General features: G+C 34.5%; 1 protein-coding gene across 6 annotated transcripts in view; it reads left to right on the top strand.

Annotated features, from left to right (window-relative positions):
* The window catches only part of QKI (QKI, KH domain containing RNA binding), a 180,468-nt gene that overhangs the window by 41,855 nt on the left and 117,785 nt on the right, over positions 1 to 20,828 (top strand). For all 6 annotated transcript variants that reach the window (XM_074188000.1, XM_074188001.1, XM_074188002.1 and 3 more), the window contains exon 2: positions 15,276 to 15,418. In XM_074188000.1, coding sequence (XP_074044101.1) covers positions 15,276 to 15,418 — 143 coding nt within the window. The remainder of the gene's footprint in view (positions 1 to 15,275; positions 15,419 to 20,828) is intronic.

A 20,828-nucleotide genomic window follows, 5' to 3' on the forward strand; every position in this document is an offset into this window, starting at 1 on the left:
GTCAGTCAAGCAACATTATATAGCCTAATGCAATCCACTACTCCTCCCTATTGTCCTGCTCTGTCAATTCATTGGTTAGTCTTCAGAATTACATTCTACTTGTGGAAATCTATCCCAGCAAGAAAGAAAAGAATGAAAGGTTTTCATAAAATATTACCTCCCCATCCAAATGGTGAGAATAACCTTCAGGATTATTACTTATCTTTTTGAAGTAATGTAACTTGTCTTGGAACGCAAGGTCCAGAAACAGTCTGCTTATCATTAAACGAGAGGAGTCTTATGAGCTTCTTTGGAATGCAAGGTTTTTCTCATGGGAAAAGTCTACTATCCTTCTATTAGTCAGTAAAAGTAGTTTTATCAAAAGTTAGGAGAGTGAGCCACCTGATTGGAATACAAGGGGCTTTCTTCTAGAAATAATTTAAGAATAATAGTTTGTTCTTACTTTAATATTTCTTAACCCTGAGAGGACTTCACTAGGAATATTAACCCTGAAATGGTTTTATTAGGAATATTCCACTCAATCCCTCCCCTTTCCCCCCCCTTAATATATGTACATATGTATTTTGCATCTGAAGTCCTCTCACACTGTCCTTGATACCCCCCCCCCCCCCAGGTTCTATTCTCTCTTCCTGTCCACTTGGGATCCATCTTCTTGGAACCCTGACCAAACAACTCATACACACATAGACATAATGGAGGAAGATGGACTCACCCGGTCTCTCTCTCTTTTCCCTTGAGAGACATTCAGTCTTTCTGTATCTGCAGAGTCCGTTTGAATCTCCAATTCACATGACTTGTTGAGATCTCTTCTTCTTGTAAAGGAACTTCTTAACATAACATCTTTTCAGACAGATTCATTTTCATCATTAGACCATAAAATTCTAAGCTATTAAAATTAACATTTTGCCTCACTCACTGTCACATTGATATACATACTTTACTTTAACAAAAAGACAACTTCCATAATTGTTCACTTCACAAGTGAATACGTTGAAAATTATCAAGTTAACGTGAGTTTACAATATTTACATTAGATGACCATCTTAGTACAAAGAGTGACCAGCATGTGACATACAAATATAGCCTTTTAATCTCTTGCTCTTCATTAAAATAATTCAAGCATCCTTAACTAAAATAAATTCATATTTCTTTCCAAAATGTTTCTAACTAAAGTATAGGTTCTGATATACTCAACTGACTTACATTCCCTTCTCAAAGTAGGAGTTGAAGCTGCTATTGCACAGCATAAAATAAAATCAAGAAATCTTAATTCTTCTTAAAACCACATTCTGGCCTATCTAGCTATTAAACTCCACTTGACCTAAAATTTCTATATCAAGTTTGACCTTTAGCGATTTACTATAAAGATCCAGCACATAAAAAGAAAATTCCTTTATAGATATAATTTTGAATGTCACCTCCTTTGGCTAGATTATTGTAAGAATTCTCACATAACAATTAGCCAGAGATTGTCACAGAAAAATAAGTCACAAATTATTATTACTATTTTCTTTACCATGTTGGTCAGGTGCTTTTACAAATACACACACACAACCACAAAAATTTCCAATTTATATATATAATTGGCAAGTTCTTATGCAAACAATTCTCTATAATCCTGTTTAATTATTAGCCATGTTTTAATTATAAATTACTACTTTTCAGAATTTATTCAATCCATTAGGATATTTTAATGTCTCTAAATTAACAAAACAGTATTAAGTGTAACACAATAAGAACTAGATTTCACAAAACAATCTTTCCATTATTAAATTTATACTTGGACCTACAGATCTCTAGAGCAAGGTCTAACATATTTAAAAATTTCAGGAAACCCAGAGGGTCATGACCTTTGATAATTTCCCTCATTATCCCTACAAAGCAATCAATCATTAATTCCAAATTTGACATCATTACAGTAAAATAGTTTACATTTCCAAAAGTAGATCACATGTTTGATAATACTCTTCAACATCTTACTCAAAAAGTTAGGAGAGTGAGCCAGCCACCTCTTGTTTGGAATACAAGAGGCTTTCTTCTAGAAATAGTTTAAGAATAATAGTTTGCTTTTTTTAAAAAAAGAATATTTCTTAACACCGAGAGGACTTAACTAGGAATACTAACCCTGAAATGATTTTATTGGGAATATTTCACTCTATGGAAAGACTTGCATGAAGCAATGAAAGTTGAAATGAGCAAAACCAAGAGAATATTATATACAGTCAGAGTAATATTGTTTAAAGAGTAAATGTGAATAACTAAGTTCTTCTGTGTTATAAAAATATTCAAATCAATCTCTAGAATTTACCAGAGAAAGAACAATCATCTCTTTTGTAAGGTTGAGAGAGAGGGACAGCTTGGAACTTAAAATGTAATTTTAACAATTGGATTACAAAAAGTAATTCAGCCTACACCTTTGTTAATGCTGAGCAGAATATTAATTTGTAGTGTCTATCAAATTAATTATATAAAGATCAAGATATTTATATCTACATTTATTAATAGATGGACACTCTAATCTTTTCTAACAATTGCCTGTGATAAATCTAGATAGTAGACAGACACACTTTGTGCTGTTTTTCTGTGCATATGGTTAGGTCAAACTTTTGATTGGTCATGAATCTCTTTTCCAGGGGACTCAGCAGTATTTCTGCTTTTGAGGAAATTAGTAATTTCAGTTGCATGCAGAAGCATCTGGAAAAGGCTATAATTAACTGGGACCCCCCCCCCCCCCAGGATCAATGGTTATCTAGGCCCAGGGGGAAAAAGTTAGTTTTATTTTCACTCACCTCTGACTGAAATATGGCATTTCTTTCACCTATGTTATCTCTCAAGGATCCTCACTGACCTTTGTGGGAGGGGAGACAGTTGGAAGAGAGCCTTAGATCTAAATTTAAATTTTTGGATTTTTTTGTTTTCTTAAATAACTATAGTTTCAGTATTTTAGAGAATGCCAATATTTCCTCCAGTAGTAAATGCATTTGTTGGTCACTGTATAAGATTTTCATGTTTATCACCAGCTAAGTTAAATGTTTATAGATGGTCTAAGAATTATGGTGCATTAGCTGTTTTCACTTGGGATTGAGGGCCTTAGTGTGTTTTTACCTTGTTTCATATAGTACGAACAAAAACAAAAGCCCCTATTCTATGCCTTCCTTTATTTGACTTAAACAGATCAATTTAACTTTTGTGGTAGGAGTGAATCCTTTGAAAAATGACAAAATTATTTCTCTAGGAGATTAAGCCTCAAACTGGGCTTTCCTAAACACATCCTATAGTGTTTCATTAACCTAGGGAAATAAAAAAGGCTCACTTGTATGGAATCATGAGATGTCCCAAGTTTTCTTAAGACTACTACCAAGAAGTATTGCTACTCTCTTCCTGCTCAGCTGATCAGAGGTCCTAGAAAGAAGGGTTGGTGGAGCTGTGGCAGCTGCAACTACTCAAGCTAAATGTTGTGATGTCCTTGTTGAATATCCTTTTTATGTTTTGCTAAGTAGATGTTTTTGAGGGAATCATTTCTTTTTTGGCATTGAACCTGAAATAACCAACTCTCTTTTTGAACCAGACCCATCCAATCTCAACATTACTAACTTTGGTATACAGTATATTCTAGCTAGATTGGAGAGTTTCTCATTTTGACCTGTTGTTGGAACCTGACATTTGAAATCCTTTCTTTTCTGTAAGATCCAACTTATGTGATGACTTCTTTATGATAATTTTTAAATGATTCCTTTTCTCATCAGATGTCTCACTCCTCTCTATTTTCCTATATTGAACCTGTAGTTATTGTATAGATATCTTATTCCATTACACTGTAAGATCCCTAAGATCCCTGAGAATATCAACTGTCTTTTTCATTTATATAGTGCTTGCCTTGAATATTGATGTTTCATAAATTCTTGTTGATTTATGTTACGGAAATTTTGCTTAGGAAGATAAATAAAATTGATGGTAATCTCCTTTTGTGAAAAAGCTACTCTTGTGGAAGACTGACATACATAGCCTTTTCTCTGAGACAGATACATAACCACTCTAGCCAATGTTAAATTCTCAGTATAATTATATTACTGACACACAATATGACTAGTATTAAGTATTTGTTTAACACTTACCGTTTCTCTGAAGATGAGATATAGAGAACAAACAGCTATAAAAAAGTGGAATTTAATGAAGTAGAGCTGAATATATTCTAGTTCTTGACAAGTTATATCTAAGAATGTATCCACATAAAAATAAGCACAGAGGAGCTTGTTTTTTTTTTTATCATTGTTATTAAGGAGAAGTAAAGAAAATTTGATTTATACTAAATTTAAATTTTTTAATAATGTATTTTAGAGATTGTTTTCCCTTAAAGCTTCTTTTTTAACTCTGATTATTTCCCTTGGGTGCTTAGCACAGTGGTATTACATTTTTCTGAGAACTCTTGGTGGATCAGACCTTGTGATTTCATTGAGAAAACTGGATTATCCTTGGCTATTTGAATGCTATTTTCCAGTATCCCTTTACCAATCATGCCTTACCAAACTTCTACCCTGGTTTACTATTATCATCCATCTCCTTTATTCATTCTTATATTCTTGAAGGAAGCTGGAGGAAGTTGTGAAATCATGCTGATGGGCCACTTCAGATTTGTAATATCTAGTCTCAACAGGACCCTTGGTGTGCAGTAAGACAATTCTAATGCTCCTTCCTAATCAACTTTTCTATCTTGCTCATCTCCAAGACTTCCAAACTTTGCTTGCCTCCCATGTCAGCTTCCTTTCTTAATCTCTTAGCCAGAGGATCTTGCCTTCTAATTTTCAGAGGTCCTTGGATCTATCTCCCATATGATTTCTCTTTTCAGAATTTTAAACCCAAAATGTATTTTGTAATCCTAAATGCCATGTTTCCTATAGTTTCTGCCTTTAGGCCTAATAGATTCTTTTAAAAATTTTTTTTTCTATTTAAGACAATGGGTTTAAGTGACTAGCCCAAGGTCACACAGCTAGACAATTATTAAGTGTCAGAGATCAAATTTGAACTCAGGTCCTCCTGACTCCAGAGCCAGTGCTCTATCCACTGAGCCACCCAGCTGCCCTAATAAAGTCTTAATTATAAAATGGGGGAAACTAGGAGTTCTCTGAGGATCTTAGAAGATCCTTTTCATATCTAGACCAAAAGGACAAAAAGTACATTTGATGCCTATATGGTTATCAGTTACATAAATTGGCCTCAGTATTATTTTATAGGGGTCAACAGGTGGTATAGTGGATGGAGTACAAACCTGGAGTTAAGAAGACCTCAGTTATACAGGAAAGGACACAAAAAAGAGCAAATAGATCACACGTGTGGTGATATACAGTTTGTGGTAATAATATAGTTTTAAACCTTGGAGAACAAGGCAGCTCGGTGACTCGTGAGTTCAAATATGATCTCAGACCCTGGGCAAATCTTAGTTTCCTCATCTGTAAAATGAGCTGGAGAAGGAAATGGCAAACTGTTCTTTCCCAAGAAAACACCCAAAGGGATCACATAAAGTCTAAGCAAGAGCAATATTAATTTATAAACTTGGCAGAATGTCATTGAGTTTATAAGTGGTTATTATAAGAAAGCAGCATGATGTAATGCCCTTCTGCTTCACTAAATTTTCTTGAGACTAATACTTGATGAACTCTTTATTTCCATTTGATTGATTATTTTTCACTTGTTTCCCTTAACTTGTTACTCCTTTTTTTTATTTTTTATTTTTTAGGTTTTTGCAAGGCAAATGGGGTTAATTATTAAGTGTCTGAGGTATTTGAACTCAGGTACTCTTGACTCCACGGCCAGTGCTCTATCCACTGTGCCACCACTCTCTCATCTCTCAGTTCTGTCCAGTCTTCTAATCATATTGTATCAAAACTATATTTCTAGGACATAATTCCTCATTGAGATCATTTTCCTAGGTGTCCTTGGCTTACTCAGTTTACTTGGGGCTAGGAAGAGTTGACTCTCTTAACTCTATGTGATGGTTATTCTTTTTTGACTTTATTTTTCACTTGTTTTCCTGTAGTATATCACCCCTTTTATTTACCTTCAACCCTCATTAATGGTTAATTACATTCTATCTGGATTTCTGAACATTGTTGAGTGGAATATTCCCAATAAAATCATTTCAGGGTTAATATTCCTAATGAAGTCCTCTCAGGGTTAAGAGTCATTAAAACAAAGACAAACTATTACTCTTACAAAAGAGAGAGAGAGACTTTGCATTCCAAGCCAGACATCCTCCCTTGGGGGGGGGGGGGGGGGGACACAGTGGACTATTTCTAGAGAGACCTTGCATTTTTTAGTTAGTCACCTATTTGATGATAAAACTATCCTTACTGGTAGAATCAGGGGAAAACCTTGCATTCCAAAGGAGCTCATAAATCTTCTCTTGTTTAATGATAAGTGCTAAAATAAGAAGATAGGAGATTTTCTTAGAAGACCTTGCATACTCAGACATTAATTCATTTAGATTGACAACAAAGGGTCATTAGAAATCTTCTGATATCCTCACCATCTGGATGGTGAGGTAATATTCTATGAAAACATTTTATTCTTCTCTTAATTACTGGGTAGATTTCACCAATCAGGTTGGGGGGGGTCATCAGGTTGTGGGGGGGGGTCACGTTAGGCCATATAATCTTGTCTGTCAATTTGGGGCAGCTCCTTGATCTTCACTACCTTTGCAAGAAAAGGCAAAATAAACAAAATTCAGAGGACTATATTTTTTAAGTTGATTTTTATCCTACACATTGTTATTTCATGGTCTGTAATGACCTGAACCTAGATAGAATATTAATTCTTAGAATTTGGTGGCATAGTTGTGGCTTGGGTCTTGTTCTTTCATGACTGAGCTTCTATGAGCACATAAAATAATGTCTTAACTAACTAAGCTTAAAGGACAGTTGGCCAGTTTCGGAGATTTTGGTGACTCTTATTTTTCTAATTCTAGTCTGTTACCCTGCCTCCTGAGCCTCAACCAAAGTTGTCTAACTTTATTTTGACCTTGAAAAGGTCACAAGTTGATAGTTCTTTTACCTGAATGAATTTACCAAATATTTGTGGTTTGTAACCTAAGAGAATGTGTGGGTTTTGGAAATATAAGGAGAAGAAGATTGATTCCCTAACTTCAACCATGCTTCTCTGAAAGTAGTGAAATACCCTGAATCACCAGTAAAATAGAGAGGATTTTCTGTTTTTGACACTTTAGTATTTGATGCCTGGTAGTTGCCTAATAAAAGCCCATTGATTGAGGAAATCTTAAGTATGAGTCACTAAGTAACAACTAAGTACTTGCCCCCCCCAAAAAAAAAATCAAGGCCAAAGGGCTGCACCAAGAGTAGAGAACAAAATCTATTCCTTCTCTTATACCAGAAATATCAAAGACAGTTATATCATATTCTTTCCACTTTTGCCATTCTCCAGGTTAAGCATGACCAAATATTAATTTTCCACATTTTATTTATCCATTTCCATAAATTCAGAACTTGAATTTCCTTGAATTAAGAAATTCTAAGAGGATGAAAAACTGCTAAAATAATTGACTAAAAAATTTGGTTGAACACTAATAGGGTGTTTTGTGTACCTTAAAATCTGCACTTTTTCTGGGCACCATTTACAGCTTGATCCTTCTGTTAATTTCTTGAATGTATTGGTTGTTGTATTTTTTTCAATATCTAAAGGAGAACTCAAGGGGCCTCTAAATGACCTACCCAGGTCCTACCCATGTGTGTGTGTGTGTCTGTAGGAGTAGTTTTTGGAATCAAGACAGTTTATTTTTGATAATTGGAATATTGGATTTGATTAATTAGTAGAGGATATAGAGCAAACAGCTTGCTAAAATTAAACTTTTTCTATTTAGTTTCATAGCAAATTGTGGTCATAAATATATTTTTATATTGCTTTCATGGTAATCCATAAAAAGCAAAATTATCCTTGTTATGGACAATCTTAAATTTCAGTTACTTATAAATGATATTCAATAGAATTATTATAAATCTGGACAGAAGAGGTATATTCTTTTTCTTATCATTTGAATGTTATTGGTGTATAGTTTAAAAAAAATCACTGGGAATAGGAGAGGAACTCTTAGGTGGATGACACAGACATTCATATTTCCAAAAGCAAAAATGACAATTCTTTTAAGATAGGCAAGCTATAGCAAAATTGTGATATAGCCTAATCCCTGGATTGTTAAGGTAACATTTAGAAATGACAAAAGTAAGAGGTGGAAACTAGAATGAGTTTACTATGAATGATCTACTCAATTTAGTCTTATTACTGTTTTATTATGATAAATCTGATAAGACCTGATATAGTCTTGTGTGCTACTGTTAAAAACAAGATGAGGAAATATGGGCTAGGTGGATGATAGTACAGTTAGATGGACTTGTAGATTAATTTATGTGAAATTTTCATTTTATGGATTGCCTTCAAACTGGAGGGAAGTGGAATGTTGTAGAATTTGTTCAGTCGGGCTGAGTTCAATAATTTTTAATCAAAGACTTGGACAAATGAATATATATATTATATATATGTATATGTGTGTGTGTGTATATATATTAGATGTATTTAATAAATCTGCAAATGGCATGAAGCTTCCTGAGATCTTGATAGTATAAAATAAGGGCTTAAACCACCCTACATGAGGATATTAAACTGTTACATTACTAAGTCAACTTGCCGAAGCAGAGTTGCTTAAACACTTAATGAATTCGGTGTCATGCACTGGGGATACAAATAATTACAAAATCATGGTCCTGTCTTCCCAGAGCACACATTGTTGATGGAGAAGACAACAGATATACAATTCTATGTCTTATAAGATAGATACAGTGTAAACAGAGGGTCATTTCAGAGGAAAATCACTACCTTGAGCAATACCATGGCCTCTTGAAGGAGGGATATGAGTGAAGTTTTGAAGTGGAACCAGTAAGACAGAAGGTGAGGAGGGAGAAGATTCTCACTAAGATAAAAAACAGCCAGTAAAAAATGCATGGAACTAGGCGAGATCGTGTTATATGTAGGCAATAATAATATATCAATGTAGCAGGATTGTAGTTATGAAGACTGGGAAAGTAGAATGGGGCTAAGGTAGTGAAAGGCTGAAATCCCAATGTAAGTTTTATATTCAGTATAAGAAGCCACAGCAAGCCATTGAAGGTGTTGAGTTTGCTGTGACCAAATAGCTACTTTTAGGAAGATTTCCCTAAGCACCTTTGTAGAGAACAGATTGTGATAAGGAGTAGAGACAAAAAACTGGACCATAGTGAGTTCCAGCACCAGAATGTGGCTAATGAAGAAAATGGGATAAATAAGAGATGACATGATGTTAGAACTGACAAAACATTTTCAACAGACACATTAAAGTGAATATATGAAGTGGTGAGTTCAAAAGGGAAGTTAAGATGACTCTGTTTGCAAGTCCAGGTTATTGGGCGAATGGGGGGTGGCCCCAGCAATAATAGGGAAGATATATAAAATTCTAAATTTTCTTCCTAGGAAATCTATTACATATTAATTAGAGATGCTGTGTTTAATAGCAGTTCATTGAAATAAGTAGTTGCCCTTTGATAGAATTTTTTTCACTCATTAAAGACCCACCTCTCATTCCCAATCAGAATGAAAAAAAACCCTCTAAAACTCTTGATATATGTACATTATACATATGCATATATAAAATATATTTCCCTATATTATTAGGTGTTTCTTTTACATATGTGTGTGTCTGTGTATGTATGTCAAAATGAATTTCCTCATAGGCCATATACAAAAGGTGTGATTAGATCTTATTCTTCATTGAGTCTTTGAACCCTATATCAGCAGTAGGGGAGCATGTTTTTTGGGATGATGATTAGGTGGCACATTGAGTTAAGTAAGCATTGTGTCTGGGATCACATTGAGTGTTTGGTCCTCAGATATTTACTAGAGTGATATGATCATTTGACCTTTTCCCTCAGATTTCCCATGTGTAAATTGATGAGAAATTATCAACATCTACCTTTCAGGAATGCTCAAAGGAGCAGATGAGACAATAACACTTGTAAAGCACTTAACATAGTGCTATTGTTGTTGGGAGCCATACCTGTTCGTTAAGCTAATTAGAATTCTCTAGATTTTTCTTTTATGTATTATTTTGATTCTGTTCACTTAATTTCACATCAGCTTATAAAGTCTTTTCAGATTTCTCTAAAACTATCTCCTTTGACATTTCCTTTTTTTTTAAGGTTTTTGCAAAGCAAATGGGGTTAAGTGGCATGCCCAAGGCCACACAGCTAGCTAATTATTAAGTGTCTGAGACCGGATTTGAACCCAGGTACTCCTGACTCCAGGGAGCCACCCCCCTCCTTTGACATTTCTTACAGCATAGCAGTGTTCTACCAAGTTTATATTATCATAACCTGTTCAATCATTTTTCAGGGGTGCCTCTAAGATTACAGTTCTTTGCCACATCTTAAAAATATATGAATGTTTTTGAAAATCCTTAGAGGTTGTTTTGTGTAGGACAGATCCTTCCCTTAGCTTAAGCTCCTATTCTATACATTTCTCTTTCTCCTATATTTCTATTAAATGAATTGTCTTTCTGTACTCAATTCCAGTATTTTTACTACTTTTGCCTAGTTCATATAAGAGTGAGGGTTGAATATTAGTTGTTTTTATCTTCTTCCTTTTTAAATCAGATTTCCACTTGTGCAACCTGACTGGGTGATAATTCTCCCTTCTTCTCTTTTTGCATTCTTATAAGATCAGCAGGGTAAGACATAACAGAACTACTACCAGGCCTTCTTTCTACTTACACTGTTTATGAGACCAGAGGATGAGAAAGGTTAAAGGGAGTATGTGTTTTTTCTCCATTTTAGGATATTAATATTTTATCCTTATTTAGTCCCTTTTGATTATTCATATTTATCTTCCTTTTTTAAGTTTTTCTTGACTCTACAGTTTCTGGTCTTTTCATTTGAAATGCTTAGAAGTGCTTAATTTTATTAAAGATCGAATTTTTCCCTGTGAGATTATGTTCAATTTTGCTCTTGACTGCTCTGAAATATATAGTATTCCAAGCTTTTTGCTCCTTTATAATTGTGGCCACTAAATCTTTCATGATTCTGATTGTGGTTTCTTGGTATTGTATTCCTTCTTGCAGTAATATTTAACCTGGAAGCTGTGGATTTTGACTCTAATATTCCTGGGAGTTTTCATTTTGATTTTTATTTCAGAAAATGACCAGTGGATTTTTTCTTTGTTACCTTCGTATTCTGATTTTCTAAGAGAGTCAGGCATGGGTTTTTTCTTTTTGGTTTTTGCAAGGCAATGGGGTTGTGACTTTCCTAAGGTTACACAGCTAGGTAATTATCAAGGGTCTGAGGTCAGATTTGAACTTGGATCCTCCTGATTCTGGGGCAGTGTTCTATCTACTGTGCCACCTAGCTGCCCCCGGGCACATTTCTTTTAAGATTTTTTCTGTAATACAATTTCTAGGCTTTTTTGGTCTAGGTGTCATGCATGGCTTTCAGATATTCCAATGATTCTGAAATTTTTTTCTCATTGAAATCTTTTTCAGGTCATTTCCTTTTTACCATGAGAGCTTACATTTTCTTGTAATTTTTCAACTTTTTTTCTTGTTATCTTATGTATTGATTCTTTTTTCTTTTTTGGAGGGGGATCCATTTTAAGGGCATATTTCTTGGGTAACATTTCATGCTGTCGATTCCAAACCGTTAATGATAAACTTCATTCCATAATCTTCTTTCTTTCCTTTCCTTCCTTCCTCTCTCTGCCCCCCCTCCCCCCCTCCTTTCTTTCTTTCAGCCAGAATCTGCACTTTTCTGGGCACCATTTGCAGATTGATCCTTCTGTTAATTTCTTGAATGTATTGGTTGTTGTATTCTTTCAATATCTAAAGGAGAACTCGAAGGGCCTCTAAGATTTTAATATTACTATAATGATCTGATCCAGGGGAAAGTTTTGAGTATTGCTCTTCAGGTTTGAATTGTGCAATGTCCTAACTTGGAATCTGCCCAACACCATCTCTTTGGGCTTGTTTCAGTGGATACAGTTGAACTTGACACTTGGAGTCAGCTGGAAACTTCTGCTTGTTATAAATGTGTGACATCTATATAGATTTCCCTTTGGTTTGTATATCCTATTCTGATTATACCTCTGTGAAATTCAGACTGGACTGGACTGGACTGATAAGTTTTTTTGACTAGCCTTTAGGCAGGGGAGGCAGAATAGGAAGACAGTATAGTTGTCATGAAGAAGGATAGAGTGATGTCTGTGTAAATAGTGAAAAGGGGAATATCTGAAGAATGTGGAGATCGAAATGACAGGATTTATCAATTGCTTCTGCTATGTGGGCACAGAGATTTGCAGACCTGGCAGACTGGTATAGTAGAATAAATGATAGCTAGTTTTTGGATCCTGATTCTTCATAGAGTGGAGATCATCTTGAATTCTCAAAGGCCAAGCCAATTCAGGAAAATCTTTGCCAGGTCCTACCCAAGATTTTGAATGGAAGCTTTTAGTACAGGTTTTATGAATTTCTTGCCCAGTGAATTCAGATTTTTGGAGACGTCATCTATCAGAGGCATTAGATACCAAGAAACAGAAGAGTAGAACAGAGTTTACTGAAATATTTAAGTATTAAAATTGACAATTCTGATAGATTGTCATGTCATGATTCAGTCACTGGAATACAGTGCTCTCTCCAGGGGCAGGACTTTATCTTTATTGTGTTATCCTGTCATCTAATCTCTGATTACATAGTTGATCAATAAATTTGTTGAATGATTGAACTTATTCTTGTCTTTCATCTATGCATTGGGTAATGAATACTATTGTTTATTCACAGAGTAATCCCTCTCTATCTTTCTCTCTCTGGCTACACAATTCATTATTTAATAAAGCCATGTGAACCTAACTAATACAGATTATTTTTCCTAAATTTTTATATGCGGAAATTTAGTCCTAGAGAGGTGAAATGTCTTTTCATAATTGGCAACAACATCTAAAATTTTGATCTTTAACTCCAGATCCACTTCTTTTTAACCCTACTTTTAGGGATAGATAAAAGAATAAAAGGAATTGGAGCTGGGTGGTACAGCGAGATTTCTAGACCTGAAGTGCAACAGATTTGAATTCAAATGTGTAACCTTTGCCAAATCACAGCATCTATGTTCCTCATTTTCCTCATTTGACTAGATTTTTGAAAACCGAGAGCATTTGACAGCAGCAGATGATTTTATGTGGAGTGCAGTTTGAGAATTTTAATTATTGGATGACCTTGATCTTAATCCAAGAAGAGTTGGTACTGCTAACCTGTTGAGATTTACTATGGAATCTTCATAGATATAGGAAAGTTTTGGGACAGAGCAAGTGAATAATAAAAAAGAAATTGTAGTAAAATCAGCACTAAAGATTCAGTCAAAGTGAGAATAGTAGGCATTATCTTATGACTTTCTCTAACAAAAATCTGGGGGTTAGGAAATTGAGAATAGGGGCTAACCTAGTGTTACTGATTGGTAAAGCATAGATTTTAATAGTAGAGGATTAGGAAGTCCTGATACTTTATGATATTAACATACTCAGGCTAGGTAGAGGAGGCAAGTGAAGCCCAAAGGAATCTGACTGAGAAACCCAGTATGAGAGAAGTCTTTGACTGTGAAAAGACTAGTTTCAGGAAATTTTAGGGAGTTTGGGATGCTTGAAAGGAAAGGGGTTATAGTTATCTGAGGGCAAGCAAACCTTCACATTGGAAGTTCTTTTCACCCTGGGCTCCTATACTGAAAGTACTCTCATTGTGACTTCTTTTTCTGATTGGTTGGTTTCTTCCAGTATCTCCATTTTGAGGAGGATGTCTCACTGACCCTTGTCTTCATTCCTCTCTGTCTGAATGCTTGACCTGGGTGGGGGAGGCCCTCTTTCATTTCTTTTCTTACTCCTTACCCATAACTTTATTTATGTGTGGTCCCCCCCCCCCCCGGAATGTATACTCATAGGCAGTTAGTAAATAGAGCACTGACCCTGACTGGAGTCAAGAGAGTTAGAGTTCAAATCCAACCTCAGACTGTATTAGCAGTATGTCCCTAGGCACATCACTGCACCCTGATTTCCCGCGGCCCCCCCCCCCCCCCCCCCGTGTGTGTGTGTGTGTGTGTGTGTGTGTGTGTGTGTGTGTGTAAGCTGTTTGAGAGCAGAGCTGTCTTGCTGTCTTTATACCTACCATAGTGTAAACATTTAATACTCATTGACTTGTTGACCTCAGATTTTTTTAAAGAAAATATAGCACTTCCAAATAATGATGTCATTTATGACTTAAAGAAGTGAATAAATGATAGATGCCTCCAAATTGGATCTTCACCTTTACATTAATATTTTTACATGCCTTTTTGATTCTTTTGTGAGATAGTCATGGCTTCATACATTATCCACATATTCAAGTAAAAAAATTTAATTTCGACAGCTTTAAAAGATGTACACTTCATTATATTTTAATTGTTTATAATAAAAATTTTGTTTTTATAAAAAAAGTTAGCTTTTATTAAGGGAAATAGATTTTAAATTATTGAACATTTTAAAATCTTATGAAAATATGTTATAGTATTGTTCTTAATGCTATTATTATTATTATTACTATTACTATTACTATTACTGTAACCGATTTCATGTTAATATATGCTTCATTTTTATCTCTTCCTTTTGTATAGTTTTGAATTCCATGACCTTTCCCTAGGAACTCTTCATCTTCCATAATGTTGGCTTATGAATTGTGATTTTCTTACATGGACAGGGACTACAGATATCTTATTTTAATAGTTATAATTTGTTGAATTATCAGGTTAATAAAGAGGTATTGCTTTATAAGATGGAAACACATCATCTAATTTAAGTTTGACCTTTACCAAGTGAGAAAATAGGTCAAGAGATGTGAATTAATTGCCTAACATAGTAGCAGAAATGACTGAAACCCAGATATTCCAAACTGTAATCCAGTATTATATAGATAATCTAGTATAAAATTGCTCTTGGAAATATTCAATAAATGGAATTTTTTGTGCTAGTAACTTTTGGTTACTTTTTGAAATTTAATATTTTTTATTAAAAATAAAAAAAATTGTTTAGCAAAAATTAATGCTATGTTATTCTCTTTTAAAAAATCTGCATTGGTTGTGTTGTTGACAATGATTAAATTTATTTTAAGAAAATTAAAAATAGTTTTTTTTCCCAGCATGTACTCTGGTAACTGAAAATTTTTTTTCCTTTAATAGAAATTAGCAGAGTACGAAAAGACATGTATAATGACACGTTAAATGGGAGTACAGAGAAAAGGAGTGCAGAGCTCCCCGACGCTGTGGGACCTATTGTTCAGTTACAAGAAAAACTCTACGTGCCTGTAAAAGAATACCCCGATGTAAGTAGCAACATTTCTATTGCATTATTATTCTAATTTGATTTCCTCGCTTGTAGGGGGTATAACACTCCTTTGTGCCAATTATATTTATATGAATTTTTGGGAATAGAAATGTGGATGCTGTGAATTGACAACTCATAAAAGACTTTTTTTGAACTAAGCCTTTCATTATTTTTTTTCAGATATGTTGTAGATATTTATGTCATTTTGAAGAAATGATTTACAATTTGAAATGGTTGGGAGAAAAAAAAATCTTTTCTTCTTGCTCTCAATGCTTGATTCCACTTTGCAACCATTCAGTCTTATAGATAGATAAATATTTTGTTGAAAGAAGGATGAGATGAGGTAGTAATGGTAAAATATTTGGGTATTTTCCTGTCTGTAAAGTCAGTAAAAGGAGTTGATTTTTATTTGTGAAATTTTAAATTTGAAATATGGCTAAATGGCGCAGTGGCTAGTACACTGGCCCTGAAGTCTGGAGGACTTGAGTTCATATGTGACCTCAGACACTTAATAGCTTGGGTAAGTCACTTAACTGATTCATATCTGGCTATTGGACCCAGATGATGTCATGGTCTTTTTTGAAAATTAAGGACAGGACAGCTAGGTGGCATAGTGGATAGAACACTGACCCTGGAGTCAGGAGTACCTGGGTTCAAATCCGGTCTCAGACACTTAATAATTACCTAGCTGTGTGGCCTTGGGCAAGCCACTTAACCCCGTTTGCCTTACAAAAACCTAAAAAACCCCCCAAAAAACAGTTAAGCAAAATGAACCAATGTGTTGACCATACCTCAGGGGCGGCTAGGTGGTGCAGTGGATAAAGCACCAGCCCTGGAGTCAGGAGTACCTACCTGGGTTCAAATCCGGTCTCAGACACTTTAATAATTACCTAGCTATGTGGCCTTGGGCAAGCCACTTATAACCCCATTTGCCTTGCAAAAACCTAAAAAAAAAAATTAAGGACAAACATTATGTTAGTTCATAAGTAAGATCAGTGCTGTTCTTACATTTTTGGAATATGATCTCTGAGGTTGTGTCTGCAGGCTTGAGATTTTGAGATGTGAAATTAGTGTCATGGACTGTAAAATAGGGTAAAGAAGAAGGAGGTGGAAAAATGCTACAAGTTACAATGAGATTAAGGAATGAGAAGAGATATTGATGCTAGAGGCAGTGTAGTTGTACCAGGAGAAAGAACAGGCCTAGAGCAAGAGAAGTTTGAGTTCCACCTGTTACTTCTGTGTGGTGATATGCAAGATGCTTGACTACTTTGGGATCCCAGTTCCATATCTTATGAATATTTTGGACTACAAGATCTCTAATGTCTATTCCAGTTCTAAAACTATGATCATATGATTTGGCATTTAAAGGAGTTATTGATGACATTCAGGAGAGTGAGTTCATTAGATGTGACAGGATTTCCAGAAGCTCAATTTCCAGTTATTGAAAATGAGGATGTGTTAAGGAAGTAGAGTCAGGGAGTTCATTCTTCCTTGAGTTTAGTTTATAGAGAAGAAAGAAAATGACAGCCTCAGAACTCAGGCCTTCTAATAATTTTTTTGCCTTTTTTTGCTTTTTCCTTGTGAATAGTTTTTCAAAGATGAAAAGATATAGCTAGAAAGCTATGAACTTTTTTTTCTTTTTTTATTGTGAGTCAGGAGAGGAGACTGTTTTAGGGAAACAACAGTTGCTGACATAAAAAAGGCAAAGCAGATCTGAAAGAGTTCCTTAGGACTGTTGACAATAAGAGTGACAGGGAGCTGACTGAGAATGAGAAATGTTTTAAACTATTTTATGCCCATATCACCCTTGCAGCTTTTATCTTGACCTTTTGACCTCTGTTGGAATTTTTGTCCCAAGCTATGAAAGTGTCCTAGAGCTAAATGAGATTCTGCCTCATTGTTTGAGAAGAGGGGAAGACTAGGGAAAAAAGTCACCATTTTGTGGAGAAGTTTTCTGGCATTCTATATTAGAACTTAATTTTATATTATATTTGATAATGCTATTACTGTCATTTGATTTCACCAGTAATTTTAAATATGACTCTGTGTGTGTGTGTGTGTGTGTGTGTGTGTGTGTGTGTGTGTGTGTACATATTTGGCAAACTTTGGAATACTTTCAAGCATCATCATCATTGTTAAACAATCTTTGGTAGCCTTAGAATTTTGAGTGTCAACCAATTGATGAAAGAGCTTTTGGGAAAAAAAAGTTTCTAGTAAATTGATAGGTATTGAGAATTTTAAATCATTAATTATTAATAAGTGTTTTTAGAGCCAGAAAAGATATTGGAGATTGAATAAGATGGAAGAAAAAGTAGCAAGCATTTACATAATCTACTGTGTGCCAATATGCCAAGTATTTTATAAATATTTTCCCTTTTACATTCTCACAGAAACTCTGAGGTAGGTGTTATTACCCTCATATTACAGCTAAAGAAACTGAGGCAAAAAGGTTGAATGACTTGCCCAGGCTTTTTGATTTGATAATTTGATAGTTAAGATTGAATTAGTATGAAGGTCTTCCTGTCTTTAGTATTACAGCTACTGTGCTTCCCATTTATATAATAGATAAAGAAACTGAGGCCTAGAGAGAGTAATTAACTTGTCCAAAGACACTAAATAATATTGTAGAGCTAAGGACTGAATCTCATGTGTGATTCCAATTCTCATGCCAATGGAATATCCATAACACCATGCTGCCTGCCTCCTTTAGTCTGTATTATTTTAATAGTGTAATTGTATTACAGTTGTAAAACTTTGAATAAAAATTCTACAAGTTCTTTATTATAGAATGATTTACCTCAAGGGAAAGGGGAGGGAATAATAAGTATTTTTATAGAAGCTATATGCCACTGTGCCCAAGTACTTTAAAAATATCTCATTTGATCCTCACAACAACTTTGTGAGATATGTGCTATTATTATCATTTTACAGTTGGGGAAACTGAAGCAGTTGGGTTAAATGATTTGCCCAGGGTCACACAGTTAGTTAAATGTCTGAGACCAGGTTTGAACTAAAAGTTTTGACACCAGGTTCAGAATTTTATTTTTTATGCCAGTAGCTGCTTAACTAAGAAATAGATTTCTCTTTACTTGGAGTTATTAAAATAAAGACTGAATTACCAACTTGGTTAGATAAGACATATAAGGGATTTTTGATTATGTATAATTGGACTAAAAAATCAGGGAAATTCTTGGTTTCTGTGACCATTGAACTGAAGTCATAGCTTGGTCATTCTCAAAATTACATAGGTTTGAGAGCCCTTAGAAATCAAAGTAGATTCATACACAGGTAGAGTAATTTATATTATGTAATATGCATGTGATACAATTAGAATTTTCAAAATGGAAAGAAATTTCAAATTAATTTAAAGTTGTCCCAATACAAGAATTTGTTTCAACAGCAATCCCTGGTTGTACTATGTAGCCTCTTCCAAGATGCTTCATTCCTTGCAATCCATTGAATAGTTATATCAAATTGAAATTCATAGATAAGGACTTGCTTTGTTGTTTCATCTTCATTGGAGTTGATAAAGGTAGTTCTGAGATAAGTGTCTTTCTGCAGGTTTTATTTTAAAAATGTGTACTTATTGCATAGGTAGATGAAATGCTTTTTTCATTAGAATAAAAGAAATAGAATTTAAACTCATCTTTCTAAGTTCACTGAAAGAATTTTCTAATCAACTTCCATACCAGGACAGGATTTGGAGATTGATTTAAATCTTATCATAATCCCATGTAGCCTTTCTTCTTAGGTGTAAGAACATATGTTCCACAAAATATTATGTCAGTTTGGGTATGGTAACAACCATTAAAAAAACTTAATGTATCCATGTTATGTCAGTAGATTGTGGGCAACAATTTTGTCTATGATTTGGTATAGTATATTATATCCTCAAGGATCATTTGAGGCTTATAGTTATAGTATGTGAATATGTCTTCAGAAATTTTTGAAAATTCTGCTCTTGGATGGTCTGATTTCTTCTGCTCGGTCTCTTTATTTTTTGTATGTGTTGCTAAATATTTGAAACAAAGTAGAATTCTTGTAGTTTTTACTGCCTACTGACAATCCAAATTAAATTCAGGCTCCTTATTGTTTATCCCTTTTTGTTTTGCTGGTGGAAATGATGTAGACTTGAACCTCTCATAGATCTGCTTCTGTAAAATGAACTATATAATATTTATTTGTATTATATATTTGGATATATTTAAATTATATTTATTTGTGTCAGCTATTTAGATAGTTCTTTGACATTTTGGTTGACTTCATATAGATGTTAGCCACGGAATGCCTTCCTTTCGCTTTAAATCTTATATTTTAGCTCTTTAATAGGAACCAGTTGGAAGTAGAATGATTTTTATAATTTTTGACACATCCAATGGTATGTGGCCATCGTTTTCATTTACTACCTTTTAATGAAATGATATCTCCTTCCAAAATTGTTCCTGTTCATTATATTTATTTTGTGCTGAGACATTTTTTATTTATGAAGAAGTGTTAATTTTTCCTTCTCTTTATTAGGATTATGGACCCCATGTCTTATGAATATTATACAGTATTTCCTTGATCATTATCTTATTGTCAACTTACATGTTAGATTTCAGATAGAAATGGTCCAGGGATGAATTGTGATTTTGCTGTGGTTTTATGTTTACTGTTCAATATATTTTTCACAGCTAGATAAAGGAATTTTTTTTCTAGTAAAATAAAAAGCTTATCATCCTTGAAAAATTTCTTAGTAAAACTTGGTCAGTGAATGGGACAATAAGATTAGTATGTGCCCTGTCCAGTTCTCACTTGATTTCATTTTCTGGTATACACATATTTTTGAAAGCTTTTCCTTCCATATAGTTTGAGATTATGAACATCTGGTATGATAATATTTATTAAAAAGAGGCAGCCAGGTGGTACAGTGAATAGAGCACTGACCTTGGAGTCAGGTGGAATGGAGTTCAAATCCAGCTTCAGACATTTGACTAGTTGTGTGACCTTGGGCAAGTCACTTAATCCTAACTCTCACATCCAGGGCCATCACCAGGCGTCTTGATTCATATCTGGACTCTGGACCCTGGACCTCGATGACTCTAGAGGAGAAAGTGAGGCTGTTGACTTAGCACAGCACTCCCTCATTCAATCCAGTTCATGTGCTTGTCACCTCTCTGAAGTCATGGTCTTCTTTGATAAGGAAGGCTATTTATTAAAAACACAATGTTCTTTTTCCAGTATAGCTTAAGGTTTGAATCTGTAGTTACAGGCATTGTCTTTTGACAAGCTTCTAGTGTATAATTCTAGTGCTAACTCATATCAGCTGACTAGGTGGATTGAGAATGTTAGACCTAAAGTGAGAAAGACTAGAATTCAAACCTCCCACAGTTACTTTAGTACTTAAGCCACCCTAGGCATATTACTTA

The sequence above is a fragment of the Macrotis lagotis genome, chromosome 5 (assembly GCF_037893015.1).
Source record: "Macrotis lagotis isolate mMagLag1 chromosome 5, bilby.v1.9.chrom.fasta, whole genome shotgun sequence".
NCBI lineage: Eukaryota > Metazoa > Chordata > Mammalia > Peramelemorphia > Peramelidae > Macrotis > Macrotis lagotis.